Source organism: Colletotrichum costaricense, assembly GCF_030867565.1.
Source record: "Colletotrichum costaricense strain IMI 309622 chromosome Unknown Scaffold_5.1, whole genome shotgun sequence".
NCBI classification, from domain to species: Eukaryota; Fungi; Ascomycota; class Sordariomycetes; order Glomerellales; family Glomerellaceae; genus Colletotrichum; species Colletotrichum costaricense.
Genome location: NW_026848234.1, coordinates 2,739,663 through 2,757,930, shown reverse-complemented (window position 1 = coordinate 2,757,930; position 18,268 = coordinate 2,739,663). Strand labels below are relative to the sequence as shown.

Here is an 18,268-nt window from a genome sequence, read left to right as displayed (position 1 = left end):
TGGTATATATCTCTATTGCCTGGAGTATGTCGAATTTGGAATTGGGTCGATGAGAAAAACCATACAGGGTGCTTCATGGAATCTTCTCAAGTGTCAGTTGCGACCCGTAGACTTGCGAAGAAAGACTCTCAAGGCTACTCTCGTATAAGTGATTATCAATACAGACCTTCTATTATCGAATCTCCATTTTGCTGGCACAACCTGTTCATTCCCTTCGCTAGATCTTACCTTACCTTTCAGGCCGTTTCTTTCGAGGCTAAGTAGGGAGGTAGAGCGATTCTGGATTGAGGAAGGCGCCCCAGACTTTCTCGCAGCCGCTCCTTCCTAAGCCATATCACTGCTTGGTACCCACTCGAAAATCGACTGAGCTGGCGGTCAGGTCAGTCTCGAAATCTGATTCCTTCCATGTTGTTTAACTCATCTTCTTTTCCTTCCGCCCGTCCGCTCTCTCCTCACATCGGCCATCTCCTCCACTCTGGCGTCCGGAGCAAACTAACCAAATATTACCACGTTCTCTGTTTTCTTTTCTTGCAAACACCCGGCTTCCTACAAGTAACTCTTATCCTTTCCGAGACATTCAGCACTTCAAGCAAAGACAGAGAAACTAACAGTCTCTTAGAAACTTTCTTGCGCAGGCAGAAGATACACACTCCAGGACCTTTGCAGACACCCACGACATCATCATCAAAGCTATCAGCATATTCAACATGTCCCCTGCGTTCTGCTCCCCTCAAGCAACCACAGAGAGTTTTCGAGACGATGACCCTCAACCAGCTCAGACAAGCACGCCGCAGTCTCGGAGATCTTCCGTCTTCTCCTCTACAATCTCCCCAGGCTCATATCAGAGCTCAGTGTCGGTCGGTATTGTCGAACCTCCCCCGTTCCGCCGATCACTGGCCCCGACACCCAAACCAAAGACGGCAACGGAGAATCTGCAAGGCAGCTACTCGGAATACCGTCTCGTCACACCACAGCCTCAGTTCCGTCGCTCGGCTGCCCCAAGCCTGAGCGACTATGCTGGGACTCTGAGAGCTCAATCGCATGATGTCCAGACTTCAGTCCATCACGGCGAAGGCGTCACTAGCGAGGAGTCCTCGCGCGGAACGACGGCAGGTATGGCCGATCTCGTGAATGAGATTGACGACCAGATTCCTGACGACCATAAAGCTGCGGAGAGTAGCAAGTGTTTTCCGACCGGTGTCCGAAGCCCCACGTGGAGTCTGCTGACCGCATCCCCCGTCACTCGCCTCCCTACCGTCGACGAAGTCAACGACGACAACGGCAACGACATTATCCGTGATCCCGTTCCGTCTTCTCCCGTAAACTCCACCGCAACGCCCACCTTCCAGAAAGTGTTGACTTTCGGAGCGGAGCCCCAGAAGGATAACCAAGACGACAATACTACAAGCACTCCGTTGCCAAGGCGAACCCGGAACGCTAGGAAGACCCGGGGTTCCGACTCTAGACCAGAGGTCAGGGGCGGCCGGACCGGCAGTCGCCGGGGACGCCGAGCTAAACCTCCTGCTCGGTGGTCCCCCATACTGCCTTGGACTTCCGCTGAAAAAGCGGCCTTCCATGGTGAGTTACAACAGAGAATTGCGGCAATCACTTCCGGTACAGGCATTGACAGTGGTCTCCTGGATGTGCCATGCGACTACTTCGACATGTAGAGCATTTCTTCTCACATTCTTTTCTTCCGATTCGGATGGATCAAAGGCTTTTCCAGCAATTTTTAAGGAGCCATGACATCACACAGGTATGTTGTTAATCGAACAGTATCATTGTGACATTTACGAACTATGACAAGCGTTCTGACCCTCGAGCCTGAAACGCCTACAGGAGCTTCTCAGGCGCTACTCGACATATCTTTTGCCGTCGATCTGAGCATTGAGTAAATTGCTTTCCAAGTTTTCTCCAATTTTTCCTTTCTTGCAAAGTCGGTAGGAAGATCAATCATTTATGTCTCAGTTACCATGCTAACGTCTATCCAGCGCATTTTGAAATCCCATCAACCCATAGCTTGCCCACCACCTGGCACACCATCCTCATGAGCATGCCAATCTCGGACTTGGTAATGCTACGGGAAACATTTGGCAAAATCTTATCCAGTACCAGAAGCCAAGCTAATAAAGAACTCGAACGAATTGGTACAGCAGACATAGACCCTTGGAACTCGATTGCGGAAACTCGGGACTAGACAAATCACACATTGATCACACCTCGACAACCTGGTAACGACTGTAACTTTCCAATTTTCTCTTTGCTCTACCAACACATTACCCTTGAGCCACTCATTACATATGAATATAATCATAGCTTGGAGCCCATCTAACGTCAGACTGACCAAGTCAGGTCCACGTCGAGCCATCCGAATGAGTGAAACACTAAGATGTATCCCCAGCTAATCGACAGCGGTTTTGTACAAGACGCATGCATGCGTCAAGGTCGTGGCAGATGGCGCCGGTCCCCCCCCGCGTTGTTACTCGAGACCGACGACCACGTTTATGCCCCGCAAACAAGTTCCAACTCACACCGATCTGATGATTTACATCATCAGGCCGACGACAACGCTGACAACGGCAGCCAAGCTGAGGGCGCCAGCGGCTCTGACACCGGCTGCGCCGCTGTCGATACCGTTCTGGCTGTTGTTGGATCCGCCCTTGCTGCCACCACCATTGCCGGCCTTGAGCTGCTGGCAGACGCCCATGAGCGTTGAGTTGTTCATCATGGCGTTGAGCTTGGCCTCCTGCTTGGCAGCCTTGGCCTTGAACTTCTCGATCTTGGTGGTGTTGCCCTTGAACTTGTCGTTCAGGGCAGTGTCATTCTTGGAAAGAGCAACAAGCTTGCTATAGTGGCGTTGTGGTTAGCATATTGCTCGTCGAATTAGCGCTGAGAGGAGTCACTCACTTCAACTTGTTCATCTGCTTGCACTCTCCCTTGGTGGTCTGAACGGAGCAGTACGAGAGGAGAGTGGTGTTCTTCTGCAGGTCGGTGAGCTTGGCCTGGCCCTTCTGGGCGAAAGCCTTGAGCTTGTCGGCCTTGGTGGCGTTGTTCTTGGTGACAGCGTTGAGGGCAGTCTCATTGGCAACCAGCTTCTCCAACTTGTCCATGCGCTTCATGAAGCGGCACTGTCCGTTCTCCTGCTGAACAGCACGAACCTGGTCGCAGGTCGTCATCAAGGTCGAGTTCTTCTTGGCCTCGTCGAGCTTGGGCTGGACCTCGGCGGCCTTCTTTTTGATGAAGTCGATCTTTGTTGCGTTGTTGTTGGTGATCTCGGCGAGGAGAGTATCGTTGCCGGCGACCTTGACCAACTTCTCACCCTTCAGGAAGCGCTTGCACTGAGCCTCTGTCGAGTTCTTGCCGCCACCGCCATTGTGGTCCTTGGCCAAGGCCGTGATGGACAGAAGGGGAACGAGGAGGAATGAAAGCTGCATATTGACGGCTGATGGAGTGGAACGTTTCGTCGTTTGGGGTGTTTAAAAAAAGGCGGTCCGGCCGCAATAAAAGAAAGGCGAGTGTAAAGAAGTGAAGGGATCGGGAGGATGAGATGACCGCAGGTGACAGGACCGTCGGGAGAAGATTTTGGGGGAAGACGTGGCCAAGTCTTATACCAAACCCTCTCCTACACCCCTCGCGGATTTCCATCCACCGACCCCTGCCGGCTCGCAACCGTCCGTGGATACTCATCCCATCTCCAGCGTCCCCTCTCTTTTACGGCACTCGCACGAAACCGACATACCAAACGCACTCTGGACACCATAGTAGTCGCTCGCCCATCCAACGAATCGTCCTTCAGATGGCATGTCTCAACCCCCTCTTCCGCTACGCAGTGCCTGGCCGGTTGTGCCCACTCACACCCGGTCTCGCTCTCTTTCGCTCTCTACTCTGTCTACAGTAAGCGCATAGTCCCGAATGAGATGGCGAAAGCAAGCAAAAAAAACCCAAATGTCAAATGTCCTACTTGCTAACTTGGATATTCCTCGGCGTGGTACTGCTAGCCAGTGGTCATGGCTCTAGCGCCGTTTCTATGGCGTATTCTTCTGTTTGACCTCCCGGCAACACCTGCCGTCGACAGGCCAGATTGCCCTGGTTTGAGCCTCAATCATGTGTTACAAAATCTGTGATCATTGACATTCACAGTTGTTACACGCTATAAACCTGACGTGTCCCCCCCTTCCTCGGAAAGTGGGAGGGCGCTAATGGGCGAAAGAAGAAACATCACGGACTCTTTTCCCATGAACGACGTTTTCGAAAACCAGAAGAATTGCCCACGGCACATAGAGAATGCGGCATGTAGATGCCGCCATTGCTACGATAGCCTCCCCCGCCAGCATTTTCAGTGCCTCAGATGCGGCTCAAACGGCATGTTTTGGCAGGCCCCTCTCACTCCAACGTCCATCCCGGCGCCCACGCATTGTCCGTTTCAGACACCCCAGCCCGGACGCGACGAAACACTGCTGATCGATCGACAGCACTACCAAACCATGGAGAAAAGCAAGGTCAGCCTGTCCAGAGTCGTCTCGGCCTCATGGTGTCGCCTCAAGATTAGGACCAGTTTGCGTCTACGCGTGTACTGTGAGTGGTCGGTTCGGTTGGGTAGGGGTCGAGGGATGGGTATGGAGGCGAGAGGTAGGGAATCCGCCGCCGTACGGTGCCAGCCACTCGACTGCTCAACACCAGCCCCAGAAACCAAAGAGTCCATTTTTGGACTACGGGCCCTGCGAGCCTACGAGCATATCTCCTCATTCAAAACCTTGCAGAGACCAAGCTCTGGCAGCAGAATGTCAATCAAGTGTGCCAAGAGGACGAGAGCGCGATGTAACAGAGCAAGCAGATCCAAACGCACATCCCGCCTACGCTACCAAGTCATTCTCGCACCATTCCAGATCAACTGACTAGCCCAGTGTAGATCAGCAAAGACATCTTGGCGATTGCGGCTCAATGCAATACCGTGCCTTGGAGTCTCGAGTTGATATCTTTGATAGTTCGAATTGCGAATTACAGTTTTTTGAATAGAATGCTGTGCGAAGAGGGCGCCTCGTATATACGAACCCTTTGGTCCGGTGTTTTCCTTTTCTCCTCAACTCTAGTGCTCACTGGCTTGGCCGGAGCGTCGAAAAGGGGTCTTTCGCGGCCGCAGATGAATCTTTGGGCGAGAATGGACTAGATGGTGAGCTTCTAACGAGCTTCGTCATCTCGTGGCCGGACCAAGCAACGGTTGGCTTGTTCACAAAATTTCATCTCGAGCGTCCTGGCGGGGTCTGTTGTCGTCTGGAAAACTCTGTGTGTCATCCATTCGTCGTCCTTGGCCCCTTCTCACAGGTCTCTCATGCCGTTCGCCTGCAGTGGTGGCGACGGGAAGAGGGGGGTGAGGTGAAGGGATGCAGAGTGGCAGCGGCATCTGTTACCGTTGCTCGCGACCGTGTCGGCGACAAGGGCCCCGTTCTGGCACATGGCGTCTGGCATACGGAGGAAAAGCCAAGAATGGCCAGATTTTCCTCTCCGTTGTGGAATCTGCAGGGCTTTTTCTTCGTCAAAAGCTTGAGCGTGCTTCCGTCTGCTGCATGCTGCAGTTACTGAAGCCCGTGATCGACGTCCCCGCAACGTTTCTTCTTGGCTCCTGGCCTCCTTCACGTTGTCTCCTCTGCCTGTCAGAGTTGGGCCCCCCCTCCCCCATATCCCTTGGCACACTAGGCCCTAGGGAAGAAAAAAAAAGGCCCAACACTTGACAATGCAACACTACATCGAAAACCAGGCACACACACACACAATGGTCGAATTTAGATCATGGTTGAGTGGGGTAGAAGGACGAGGATGGAGAAGAGGGGAGGGAAGATCTGGCGCGTAAAGGCGAGACCAAGACAAGACGTGTGTCAAGTGGGAACCGGAGGACGAGCGAGTCGCGCAACATGCACCTCACCATAGAGACGACTGGGCATCAAGACCCCGGGACCCTTGTCCAAGGACACTTCGTCGGAGAAATAAAAATGGCCAACCAGAAACACTTTGCGGTGCGGGAAAAAAGAGAGAAAGTCCAGGTTCATGGAACCATCGGCAAAAAAGGCCGACCTGGACTTATGACGAGGGATGATGGCTGGAGAGAGAGAGAGAGGAGAGAAAGGGGGCCCGACGCGGGGAGACAATTTTTTTCCCTTTTCCCTGTGCACAGGTTCCTGCGAGTTTTTTCTCCTACGACAGATCCCTAGACGATGGCGCGCGTCCGTCTGTTGAGACGGGCCTGAACCCGACTCGATATCCTCGTTCACGCAGGGCGAGAGTTCCGACGGCCGCGCGCGCGCGTGCACGTTCTGGATTAGAGCAAGACGACGACGACAGAAAGGCATTGTAGTGGGACTGAAAACGCAGTTTGGCCCATACAATTAACTCGTGGCATGCCTGATTAGGATTCGTCGCCCATCCACGTCAGCCTGTCGGGGAGACAGGAACGTGATCATCTCTAGGGAATCCCGAACTCACGAGCGGTTCCCCGAGCGGGTTGCTGTTCTGTGCCTCTATGGTTCTTCTCATTATTTTGCGTTTGGTCTTACTCAGAACCAACTCAGACCAACAGCTAACACCAGCGCCCGCGAGTGCGGCCGACCGAACTATATCTCCAATTTGCTGCTCAATCCAACCATTGACAAAGACCAAAGCTATCGGCCAAAGCTACATGTACGGAGCGCAGAGCAGAAAATCCATTACCCAAAGACTTCAATCATGAAGTGATACTCAATCTTGCTGCCGTCGTGCCGCCCCCGCACCGTGAGCTGCCGGCACTTGTCTGCCAGGATCTCCCCGACCACCGGCGCTCCGCAGTAAAAGACTCCGACCTTTAGCTCCTCATCCTCCTCCTCCACGTCCCGCCGCTCGCCGCTAGCGCCTCGGGTACTACCGCGGTCGTCGGCTCTAGCGTTCCCATTTTCGCTGCGGTGGTTCCCGTCTGTTCCCACCTCCCCTGCGTTTGCCATGCTGTCGGCTGCGGCCCTGCCGCCCGCGTTCGCTTTCATCCTCTTGCTGGCACGGAACCTCCGCATGTCCTCGTAGTGCCTATCTAATATGGCATCAAAGTCGGGCCGCCCAAAGTGCGTCGGGTTCAGCAAGCCCGTCAGTGGGCTCTCTGGGTGCTCCTCGGTGCGGTGCATCTCGAGAAGCCAGCGGTACACGTGCGTGACAATATCCCTGCGTTTCTGGGTGACGTGCGTGGCGATGCGGATGTCGAGGTGCTGGGAAGGGCCCTCGTGGCGGCGGTGCCAGTCCTGGCTTCGCGAGACCGAGTTGAGGAGGTCGGCGATCCAGAGGAGGTAGTTTCGGTCGCGGACCGTCCAGTGGAAGTCTACGCGGCGGTAGTCGGGGGCGAAGGTGAAGGCTTCTGGCGGGTCAGGGGGCTTCGTGGGGTCGTTTCCATCCGGGGCTTCTGTTGTCGTTGCTGCTGCCATTGTCGATTCTGAACCCTTTCGCTCGTTGGTCTCTTTCTTCTCCGCCACGACGGTCGTCTCCGAGTCGTGGCGGTGTTGGTGGGCGCGGTGCTGATGCGAGTGTGTCGGGCCCCCGTGCTCCTCGTCATCGCGCGCCTGCAGGTCCGCGAGGATGCCCGAGAAGGGCGTGACGCCGATGCCTGAACCCACGATGATGGTGTGGTTGAAATCGTAAAATCGCTGAGCCGGCGCACCAAAGGGTCCGTTGATACCCACCTCAATCTCCGTTGCTGCATCGGCTCCTTCCTCTCCTTTCCCGCCTAGATCGCGAAGCCGCTTCGTCCAGTTCCCATCCGTCTGGATATGTAACCGGAACTCCCGCCCCTTACAAATGGAGACGGTGAACGGATGCCACTGGAAAGCGCTGATGGCAGGCACCTGTAGAAACACGTACTGCCCGGCCCTGTACTTCCACATGCGCTCGCTGGGGATCGTGGCCGCGACCTCGACCGTCTCGCCGTCGAGCACCGTCAGTGTCGCCCTGATCCTGTGGAACCCGGTACCGACGCGGACGACGCGCTCGACGAGGATCAACAGCGTCGGCACGGCGAGGAAGTAGCCGAACATGGGCCACTGCAGCAGCGCCGCGGTGCCGTGGGCCATCATGAGGCCGATGATGGGGTACATGAGCAGGTGCGCCAGCTGAAAAACCTCGTAGTTCCAACGCCGCACGGCAGGCATGCTGAGCAGGGCGAGGAGGTAGAAGAGGCCCAACGCCGTGATACCCGTGAATCCCGGCAGCGAGCGGACGTACTCGACGTACGGCCTCGGCACCGCGTCCGGGCCTAGGACGGCTGCCACGGCGTCCTGGTTTCCGGGTCGGCTCCCGTGGTAGAAGGAGCCCGTGAGGTGGCCTACGGCGTGCAGCGTCGCGAGCGCGAGCGCGAGGCACGAGATCTTGATGTGGAAGCTCTGGCTAAGGTCCCAGTTGATGAAACGAGAAACGCGGTAGGAGCGGCGGAGCATGGTGGAGAAGTAGCGCGACATGCTGAGGATGAGGAAGAAGAAGGTCGGGTAGAGCATGCCGGCGCAGGTCTTTGCGAGGACGACGCCCCAGCCGAAGGCGGCGCGGTACTGGGGGGTGGTGGCGTATTTGACGCATTGCCAGACGCCGAAGGCGATGAGGGAGGATGCGACGAGGCCTAGGAAGGCGATTTCGGGGCCGTGGACGGCCCAGTAGGCTCGGAGGCGGCGGGAGAGGCGGAGGTGCTGGATGAAGTCTCGCTGGGAGGTTTCCGAGTCGGCGTCTTGTTTCAGGGAGGGGATTTTCCATTCGCGGACGCGGGCTGCGAAGGCGGCGCGGGGGATGCGGTGGGTGCGGGAGGTGTCGTCGTCGTCGTCGTCGGAGCCGGCGAGGCCCATTATGGAGCGGAGGAATTCATGGCGGAGGCGGTTCTCGTCTGACGAGGAAGACGACTGATTTGGTTTCTCTGGAGAGGTGTGACGGCTGATGACGTGGTGAGGTTTTACCTGACCGCCGGGCGCGAGCTCGTCGTGGGCGGCGTCGAGTTTGGCTTCGACTTCGTCGTAGTCGATGTAGCCGTCGCCGTTGTGGTCTAGGTCGTCGAGGAAGGAGGTTATCTCGTCTTCGGTGAGGTATGTGACGCCCTCTTTGGGGTTCGTGACGGGGTGGTTTGTGGGGGTAGCCATGAAGGCCCTCGTTGTTTTGCTGATCGAGTACCCTCACGGACTGTCGTTTCTTCTGTCTGTCTGTCTTCCTTTTATCGAGTCGCTGTCACCGAGAGAGCGATGGACACCAATGGATATCTGAAGAGAAAGACACGGTCGAGGGACAGAAAGTAAACGACGGGCGTCCATGGTGTCTATATCTTTGAATGGATGCAATGACAACAGGGCTTTATTGGGGTTTTGGACTATGGAAACGGGACTAAGATGCGTGTTGCGCTCATTTTACACTTGGCTCTGCTTGGCGGTGATTTCCCCTTTTTCATGTGCCAATGTGGGAGTGTTGCGCGCTTACTTGGTGCGGTGGTGGTGGATCGCGTTGTCGTACGTCAGCCGGGACGAGCCAAGCTTCTTGGTGTTTTTGGCACGGATACACGTAGCATAGATTTCTGGACCTGGTACATGGAAGAAGTATCAAAAGAGACCTTCAGACTCATATGTCTTCATTGAATCGAGGCTACAATGCTCTCTCTCACACAAGCTGAGACCTAACGTGAAAGAGTTGAAGAACATCACGGCTCCCTGCTGTGCGAAAGGATACATCATTGCTGGGGTTCAATACACTAGAAGCCTCAAGGCGAAATCGTACATCAACAAACGTCGTAAGAAATGTTCTAGGCCGTCTTAGAGGCTTGGTATCCGGACCGTCGCATTGGTACAAAACTCAAAACACAAAAAAGATTCCATAGTACGATTTGGACGAGCCATTGACTTCACTGATTACCGAATTAGTCTTGCACTTGCAAACTACAATAACACCAGGTGAACTGGCTCTTTTCCACTGGCTGAGTCTTCTTGGTTTCTTGGCCTCTTCTTGGCTCGTGGTTGGCGTCTTGGTATCTAAATCAGAGAGGATATCCCGCTCGTCATCACGGTCTGCCGTCAATTACAGAGTCTCTGATTGGTTTGGGGGGGCAAACAAGGTTACTGCGATAAGCACGATAGGCTCTCTCTGTGTGTCGTGGAAAGCGCACAGGCCAAATGACGTATGCTGCCTTTCTGGTGTGGCTTTCTGTGGTGGTGCTGTGACAGAAGCCCAGACCTCTTCAAACTCCCACCTAAGCGTGCTGAGGCGCCAGCAACATTCAGGTCCACCCGCCGGGGCCTCCCGTTCTGTTCCCCCGGCATGTGCCGGAGCTTTTTGTCTGTGCCCCTCCCATCCTCCCACCATCTCACGGATGCGTTGCCGTATAGTACGGAAGTCTTTAATCTACTGGATCAGGTAGAGGGGATATGTAGGATACATCTGGGTTGGTTGTTGGATTTATCGCATAATGATCTCGTCTACTGAAGAGGGCGGTTATCAAACACTGAACTAGAGGTGACTTTCTCAGAAACAGTCCCCTCGTTTCGCCTGTGAGATTCCCCAGAATGCTCGCAATGTTGGTAAATAAAGATAGCGTAGAGAGGCTTGCCAAACAATGCTTAGATTTATCCTTCTAGTTTTACATTTCTTAGAAGTCCATCAATTCATTCACACCTTGACCGGTGATTAAAGGTAGGCTTAATCGAAGCGCGCCTTCCTTTGGGTTCTGACCTTCAAGTATCTCTTATCAGGAAAAGGCCCATATAGCTTGGGTTCCACATCCACCATCTCTGATCCTGCGCAATGTGGCAAAAGAATTGATGGAACGTGACTCCAAAGTCGATTTTAACACCGTCCAGTTGAATGGAGATCTAGGCATATCAACGCACCTTTTAAAGGCCATTCAGTTCCGGGGCCATCTCCGTGTCCGTACATTATATATTTGTGGGCCCCACCATTCTCCCGTCATCGCATCACGGCGCCGTCCGGCACCGACTTCGGTCCCCCGAATGAAGGAAAAAAAAAAAGAGCTATAGAGCCTTTTCTCTCCCACGCGACAAGACAAAAGATCATCCTGACTTCTCTGGATATAGGTAGCTCGAACCTCTTCTTTGATTTTTACCTCTACTATCTTTCCATTTAAATTGTAGGACTGTAAGCCCGGTACTTCTTCACCTAGGACTCAGGTCCTATAAAGTGCCCCACTTCAGCCAGGCAGGGAGCCAAGCAATTCCGCCTTACACGCAGGCAGGGCGAATTTACCCCGCCGTCCAGCGTGAGCCTCACCTCGCCTCTCACCTCACCTCATCCCACCTCACTCGACCCATCACCACCGCCTCACACTCACTCACACTCACTCACCCAACGCAGCCCAACCCCAAGCTCCACCACAAACATCTCAAACTCCCATGCCCCTACGAAGCAAATTAAACCTCAATCCCCAAACCACAACCACAAACACCACAACCTCAACCTCAATCTCAACCGCCAAAATGGCCACCCAAACAAAAGACCGCATAACCTGCCACGTCCTAGACACATCAGCCGGAAAACCAGCCCGCAACGTCCGCGTCCAGCTCTCCACCACCATCCCCTCCCCTCACCCCTCCTCCTCCTCCGCCGTCACCTCCGGCTCCGCCTCTCCCAACACCACCACGCCCGGAGGCGTCCTCAAAGAATTCGAATCCACCACAGACGAAGACGGCCGCGTCAAATCCTGGCTGCCCTTCTCCTCCGCCACCTCGTCGGGCGAGGTCCCCGTCTACACCCTCGACGACGTCCTCGGCGAGATCGAGGCCGCCTCCGCCTCCGCGGTGACGTCCTCTCGCTGGACTCTCAAGTTCGACACGGCGTCCTACTTTGGCGGCGAGGACGAGACCTTCTTCCCCGAGGCCGTGGTGGTTTTCACGGTGAAGAGGGGCCAGCATTATCACGTTCCGTTGCTGTTGAGCCCGTATAGCTATACCACCTACCGGGGCAGCTAAGCTCGGATGTCAAGTTATGACAGGGGGATGATGTCGGATTCCGCGGGGGAATGAGGTGAGCTGGTTTTGTGGCTGCGAGCGGGATGGTTTCCATGTGGATAGAGAATCGAGCTGTGCGATGGCCGGTGTCTGGTGGTAAATCTCACGTATCGTGGGTCTGGACCATGGACCTCTTACTTTGGGAATACCTCAAGAACCAGAGCAGCTCGCGTCCAACACAGAACCAAAGCCACTAAGAGGGATCGTTAATCACGTTGAAAGGGCAGAAGAAAGGACCAAGTGAATAGTGCAAGAAACTTGCAACTAAACGATAGAATTACTATGTTTTAACGATAGTCTGTTCACCGTCGTAGGTTATTGTCCCTCGTGATGCACATTTCCACCCGTCAGGATCATCTGTGAAGGTGAAAATTCAGAGGACCAATATCCTCTATGACGATGGCCTAGTGTTGTACGATCCCTATACTCCGTGTCCAATCCCATTCCCAAAATCAAAATTCCAAGCCCGCCTTTGGTTGTGCCCAACCCCATGTTGCAGGTCAAAAGAAAACTCCGCGCTTGCGCTGTGGTGTGTCTGTTTTACAAATTCTTTTCGGCCGTTTTAATCGTGTGCGCGGTACATCGGGTCGATAGTTCGCCGCCTGGTTTCGTGATTCCTCACTTTCGTATCGCAGATGTTGTGACTCTACGGCTTCTTCCAGCCAAGCTTTCTAAACAGGCTGCCTTTGCGTCCGTTGCTCTGAGCCGACGTGACGGGCGAAAGGTCGCCACCGCTGTGGGAAAGCATACTCTCGGCATCGTCTCTGCTCATGCGTCCCGCGGCCGGCAAACTAGACTGGCTGGTGTTGGACGGGACGTCTGCTTCGAGGATGGCGGCTTCGGCTTCGGCTAGGGCTTCGCTGCTGTAGAGTGCCTCCATTTGAGGAGTGATGCGTCCATGGCTGATGGTGCGTCTATGCTTTTGCAGGAAAGAACGTCGTGTACGGGCTCGATTTCCAGCGAGATCCTCCTGCGAGATGACTGCGTTGGGCGAAAGGTTGGCGTCGGGATGCGGGAGCGTAGTGTTGCGTTCTATATTGCTTAGTAAATGGACCATAGATTTTGCGCCTCATTCCAAGAAACTTACCTCCGTTGAAAGGCTCAGGGAAGCCAGTGTCTCGAAGACTAGCCTGGCTCTTGGTCGACGGACTTCGTGGTGTGTTGGTCATTGTGTGAGGCTCTGCACGAAGATACGATCTTAGTTTATTGTGGGGGAACCGATGGTGGAAGATCGACGGTAATAAAGTGGCGGAAGGTCAGGTAGCGGTCACAGCGGGTAGTTTTTTGGGGCCAGTATTCAGTGGAATAAAAGCGTTGGAAGGGTGGTGGTAAATAAGATGGGTAGAGTCCCGAGGGGCAAATAGTAGACCGCAGGTGGGTGAGAGAGGCTGCTCCCTTTGTTGTGGGTAGGTAACAGAAAACTGTTGCAGAATAACTGGAATTCTGGATAATTGAGAGGAAGGAACAAAGAAGTTTCGGGAGATAGAAAGGTGAGAGGAAAATAGAACAGGGCGAGACGCCGTCGGGATTTCTTTGCTGAGGCAGTTCGGTGATGAGTGTTGCCGTTTGATCCTTTAGCGTCTTGGGCAATTACGAATCCCCTCCCGAATAAGACGAGACCAGTTAATGAGACCGGAACGGCAAGGTCAGGAACGAGACGAGAGCAGCAGCAGCAGTAGCAGTTATGAGCAAATGAGAATGCGAGACTCCGCACCGGTAATCCGCCTCTGGGCGTTCTCTTTTCGCTCAATAGTGTGAATGGAACACAGTAGCTGGAACTAACCGCGGGAATGGGGCTTCAGATGGGGAGGGGTGGGATAGTCACGGTATTTAGAGCAGGTTGCAGTCAGAAGAAGAGTGGCCACTGGCCTATGCTTTTTTGGCTCTTCTTGTTTTGCCGCATCTGGAAACACGTAACCGTCTTTCCGCCTCTTGGATTTCCTGTGCACGGCGGGTAACGAATGGCCCCGGTGTAGGAGACTTGGAGGGGATCCCTACGAGGTCTGACTTGCGTGCCCTGGTATTTCTTGTTCGCTCTCGCTCCATCGCTGGGTGCTGCGCTGTTCGTTCGCTCGGGCTCGGCCTTCCGCTTGCAAAGGCACAGTCGAGCGCAGCAGCAGCGATGAGATGACTGGGCCGCAGCAAAGCACAGCAATGCCAGCCAGTGACTAGGGGTGGCAGGGTAGTACGGCACGAGAGGCGGGGAAGAGCTAACAAATGTTCGAGGACATGCAGCCTTAGACATAGAAAGAAACGCAGAAGCCGGAGCACTAAACTCGCTCAGAGACACACATACCAGCGGTGAAGTTTGGACGGATACTTTTGGCTGGTTGTTTTGCTTGGTCTGCAGAACACTTGAGCAGCAACTTGCAGTAGCCAGCAGCTTATAGCCAGCCAGCGGCAGCCTGGGATGACCTGCATGAGGGACTCGGGCACACCATGCGCACATGGAAGTCATGACGATTGGTGTTTGGCAGTGTCATGTTCCGAACTCTGATGGTGCCACACCATTCTCAGGCTTTCATGGAAAGTTGCCGAGAAAAAATAGTCCCAACAAAAAAACACTAACAAGTGGTGCAAGTGAAGAGAAATGTAGAGTGGCCTAAAGGTGGAGGAGCATCCGTTCTGCGAGAGAGAGCACGGGAATCCCGGCGGCGGAGGACAGTTTCCTCTCTTGAGCATCGTGGAATGACGAGTGGACGACAAGGGTTCCGAGCAAACGGAAGAGGGGACTGAGTGGGTTGAGAAAATGGAAAGAAAAGAAGAGGCGAGGGATGGAGATTGGTGTGCTTGGGGGACGGACAAGAAACTGAGAGACATGGCAAACAAGGGAAAATGGCATGGCTTACCTTGGGCGACGAAGGCCATTGGTGCGATGTGTGCCGGTATTCCGCTCGGTTGAGAGCCAGAGCGTCAGCGGTGGAACCCTCTTGAGGAATAATCCTGTCTTGGGTAGGCGGTAGGATAGGCGGGGAGTCTGGGCAAGACAGCGCAGCGCAGCGGGACGGAGAGTTGAATCCGTGTTAACCAAGCGCTCAGCTGTCTGTGGTATGTTCTGGGCGGGTTGACTGGATGTCCCAATGATATTGCTTTTGCATCGAGTGGCAGAATCAGAATGACGAAGACGTCGAGGGGTCCAAAGTGGTCTCCACTGAACAAGCGCGCGGTAGGGGACACAAGTTGGGTTTTGTGCCGAAGATGATGGTGAAGAAGAAAATGAAGACGCTGAGTACGAATTGTTGACAAAGAGTATTTTCTTGGCCCAAGCTGTTGTCGTCGAGAGTCGAAGCTGAAACGGCTTTGCGGGGATAGGTAGAATGGATGTGGGAAGGTATTCGCAGGTTGCAAGGTTCGAGAATAGGTGAGAAGCTTGGATGTTGCGGAATGTCGAGTCGAGGAGGTGTGTCTTGTCAGAGAAGAAGATACGACGATCTCAGAAAAGTATATTTTTCAAGGTTGGAGGCGGGGATCTCGAGTCAAAATGTTGTGGTTCGCGTTGACTGTTGACGTGCGGTTCGTTATGCCGAAAGTGGGGAGGAGTGATGGCATTCAAGTACAGATAGAAGTTCAAGGAAGGTGCGGTGCAAGTGGTGGTCAAGGTTGTTCTTTCCAAAGTTACGATGCGAACCGTGGACTGTGTCAATCTCGCGGTAAGGCGGCATCCCCGTTGTTTATATCGTCTAGTGCTATTGCCCTCCCTCATTTGGACGGGAGTGACTTGGAGAGAAAGTTGGAAGGCCGCGACCGGTGAGGTCAGTTTTGTCAATCACTCTACTACCATGTTGCATGTCTGAGTGCAGAGGAAGGGATTAGTTGACAGTGATTGACACCAGTGACCGAATTGATCACCGGCGTAGCATCTCAAAGGGGCGCCCCCCCGCCAGGTGTACCCGGCCGGTCGGTCATATCCGTCCCACGGGCTTGAAGAGGTACCCAGCCGCGCCTTTCCCAACCGGGAAAAGACTTCCAGGGTTTAACGCCATTTAGCACCTCGTAGTCGCTGTCCCAAAACCGCGATCCCCATCACATCGCAATATGGCACCTGTCCGGCAATTGTCTGTGACTCTTTTTTTCTGTTGGTGTTGTCGTTGATGATTCTTGTCGAGCTATCGCCCGTGTGTTATTCTCAAGCACCAAGCTCTGACAGTCCTCATGGGTGTCGACTCATGACATGCCCCAGCCTCTAGCATGCAGGATAGAAAAAAGCTTTCTTGCTACTGGCCCCAGTCAACTGCCACGATTGGTGTTAGGGACATACTACTCGTGCAACACCAAAAACCTGTCCAAACGCAGCTGTCATCAAGAGTCAAAGCAAGAGCACCAGGAAGGGGTGAAGGTTGTTCTTGAGGGAACCCAAACATCTCCCCTCAAGGCTCAACGTCTCCATACTTCATACAACGCAACCGAGAGTATCCGGGTTAATCGTCACTGTCCCCAATGTCACCTCGTTTCCCACATCAATTAGCGTTCCGACGATCCAGCGATGCCAATCAAACCCCACGGTTGGGCGCTCACCCGATGTCTCGGTGTCTCATTGCCGGCTCCCTCACTGGCCTCCAGGGAGACGACTGACTCTTTTACTCACTAACGTAATCATCTCACGACTACTGCAAAGCAACATCGTGAGGCCAGCTAACAAGACACAGCTCCCCGTGACTTGTTGCTGACCGGCACACGGCACACGGCAGACCATGAGGTTAGCTAGCAATACTAACTTCAAGACTGACAAGTCGTCGACTTCCCAAGCCTCAACCGTCCACGTTTGTACTAGCTCTTGGCGCCGAGCTTGGCAAGCGGCGCAGGCCTACCCCGGCTCAGCCCAACGCGCAGCGTCGCAGAGCCTAGAGGGGGACCGCACTCTAAATCCAACTATGCTTAGAACTCTCATTTACCGCTCCCTTGCCCACAAAGCTGTATCGGTACTAGGCGATGAAGAGTCCCCTAATTAGTATGTAAGTGTATGTACACTATTACTCCGTACTCCGTAGAGATCGGGCACGTCCTATTTGAGGCCTTATTCATTCTATCCGGAAAGTCTGTTGGCCCGCGGGTGCCATGCCCCATGGAAGAACAACAAGAACCCTTTTCTTGCCTTTTCTCCATGGGCCACCGTTGCTGGTATCCACTCCAATGGGCACCCTTTCTTGCGCCTTCTTCTCTCAGCTGGAAAGGGGACCAGCAGTGTCCCACAGCCAGGCAGTTTTCCCTCTCTCTCTCGCTGAAATCATTCGTAAGCATCCCTGCCCCTTCTGCGCCTACTATAGGCTATACTCCATTGGGACAGATCCCATCACTGTTGAGAACCGGAAGACAACTGCGGCGATGCGGCGGGCGGAGGTGGGGTACCTAGGTATTCTACATTCTGCATTCTCCCACCGGAAGGGACCCTGACGACCTGAACAAACTGGGTGGAGCAGGCGCCTTGCCCGTGATTGGCCAAAGCGTAAACCACCCCGCGCCACACATCGAGTGGATATTTGGAAGCTGCGCAGTGATTCGTTCTCAGCCACAGTTGGGGACCATCCCGCGTTACGCGGCCTCCGATCTTCCTGTCTCTGGAAAATGTGAAGAGTTCAAGTTTCTTATCCAAGTTTCTGCCCACCAACCAAACGCTATGAAATACATTCGTCAAGGAGAGCCACAGGCTTCTCGGCGTTCCGTCACTGGAGACCTTCCAAGCCTCTCCCAGGCGCCGAGCACCCGAGCCGGAGACCGTCTTCCCATTCTCCACTACGCCGCCACTCCAGTCATGAATCTTCCAGCAGGACAAGCTCTTCAAATGTCTCCAGCCAGCAGGCCCCACCCCGTGGTCATTCAACTCCACAACGCACACGAATCCCGTCGCCGCCGCCGTCACCGTTTGCCCGTTGCGAATCCCGCTGACCCTCGGCTTGATTTCAATCTCTGATCGCTACCAAATCCGTGAACCGAATGCTACTGTGTTACCGGAAAACCTGGGGAAAAGTAAAGGTTTTCAGGATATCTGGCATTTTGGCCCGCCAAATGGCATGTTCTCACAGTATGTGCTGTGTGCAGTTCATGGCGGTGAAAACGTAAAAGACAATGTGCAGATCACGGCCCAACATCCCACGAACCCAAACCTCAGTGACGGGCTCAACTGGAACGTTGACGTCTCTCGTTCCGTTCCCAATCTTATCGTGCCCGGGAGTGTCCTATCTGCGCATGTCTCTCCTCCCAGGCACGATCTAGCATTCCCTACGCCCACAGCCATCCCATTAATCAATTGCGTTCCTGAGATGTCCACTTTTTCTTAACCA

At 54.2% G+C, this 18,268-nt stretch overlaps 8 protein-coding genes across 8 annotated transcripts; 3 read left to right on the top strand and 5 right to left on the bottom strand.

Moving 5' to 3' along the window:
- Positions 1–707: 707 nt before the first annotated feature.
- Positions 708–1,670, top strand: CCOS01_06066 (uncharacterized protein; the record flags this gene model as incomplete). Its single annotated transcript, XM_060454238.1, has 1 exon — positions 708–1,670. One exon carries the CDS (start codon positions 708–710, stop codon positions 1,668–1,670), a length of 963 nt encoding a protein of 320 aa, XP_060316010.1.
- Positions 1,671–2,545: 875 nt separating this feature from the next.
- Positions 2,546–3,434, bottom strand: CCOS01_06065 (uncharacterized protein; the record flags this gene model as incomplete). The annotated part of the gene is made up of 2 exons (XM_060454237.1): positions 2,546–2,846; positions 2,908–3,434. The coding sequence occupies 2 exons, from the start codon at positions 3,432–3,434 to the stop codon at positions 2,546–2,548; spliced, it is 828 nt and encodes a 275-aa protein (XP_060316009.1).
- A 3,264-nt stretch (positions 3,435–6,698) lies between these two features.
- Positions 6,699–9,125, bottom strand: CCOS01_06064 (FAD-binding domain-containing protein; the record flags this gene model as incomplete). Its single annotated transcript, XM_060454236.1, has 1 exon — positions 6,699–9,125. The coding sequence occupies one exon, from the start codon at positions 9,123–9,125 to the stop codon at positions 6,699–6,701; it is 2,427 nt and encodes an 808-aa protein (XP_060316008.1).
- A 2,334-nt stretch (positions 9,126–11,459) lies between these two features.
- CCOS01_06063 (hydroxyisourate hydrolase) lies at positions 11,460–11,951 on the top strand (the record flags this gene model as incomplete). Its single annotated transcript, XM_060454235.1, has 1 exon — positions 11,460–11,951. The coding sequence occupies one exon, from the start codon at positions 11,460–11,462 to the stop codon at positions 11,949–11,951; it is 492 nt and encodes a 163-aa protein (XP_060316007.1).
- A 685-nt stretch (positions 11,952–12,636) lies between these two features.
- Positions 12,637–13,159, bottom strand: CCOS01_06062 (uncharacterized protein; the record flags this gene model as incomplete). The annotated part of the gene is made up of 2 exons (XM_060454234.1): positions 12,637–13,022; positions 13,078–13,159. The coding sequence occupies 2 exons, from the start codon at positions 13,157–13,159 to the stop codon at positions 12,637–12,639; spliced, it is 468 nt and encodes a 155-aa protein (XP_060316006.1).
- A 677-nt stretch (positions 13,160–13,836) lies between these two features.
- On the bottom strand, positions 13,837–14,439 carry CCOS01_06061 (uncharacterized protein; the record flags this gene model as incomplete). The annotated part of the gene is made up of 1 exon (XM_060454233.1): positions 13,837–14,439. The coding sequence occupies one exon, from the start codon at positions 14,437–14,439 to the stop codon at positions 13,837–13,839; it is 603 nt and encodes a 200-aa protein (XP_060316005.1).
- Positions 14,440–14,835: 396 nt separating this feature from the next.
- Positions 14,836–15,396, bottom strand: CCOS01_06060 (uncharacterized protein; the record flags this gene model as incomplete). The annotated part of the gene is made up of 1 exon (XM_060454232.1): positions 14,836–15,396. A coding segment is annotated over one exon (561 nt), but the record flags the coding sequence as incomplete, so codon positions are not given.
- Positions 15,397–17,739: 2,343 nt separating this feature from the next.
- On the top strand, positions 17,740–17,898 carry CCOS01_06059 (uncharacterized protein; the record flags this gene model as incomplete). Its single annotated transcript, XM_060454231.1, has 1 exon — positions 17,740–17,898. The coding sequence occupies one exon, from the start codon at positions 17,740–17,742 to the stop codon at positions 17,896–17,898; it is 159 nt and encodes a 52-aa protein (XP_060316003.1).
- Between the last annotated feature and the right edge of the window lie 370 nt (positions 17,899–18,268).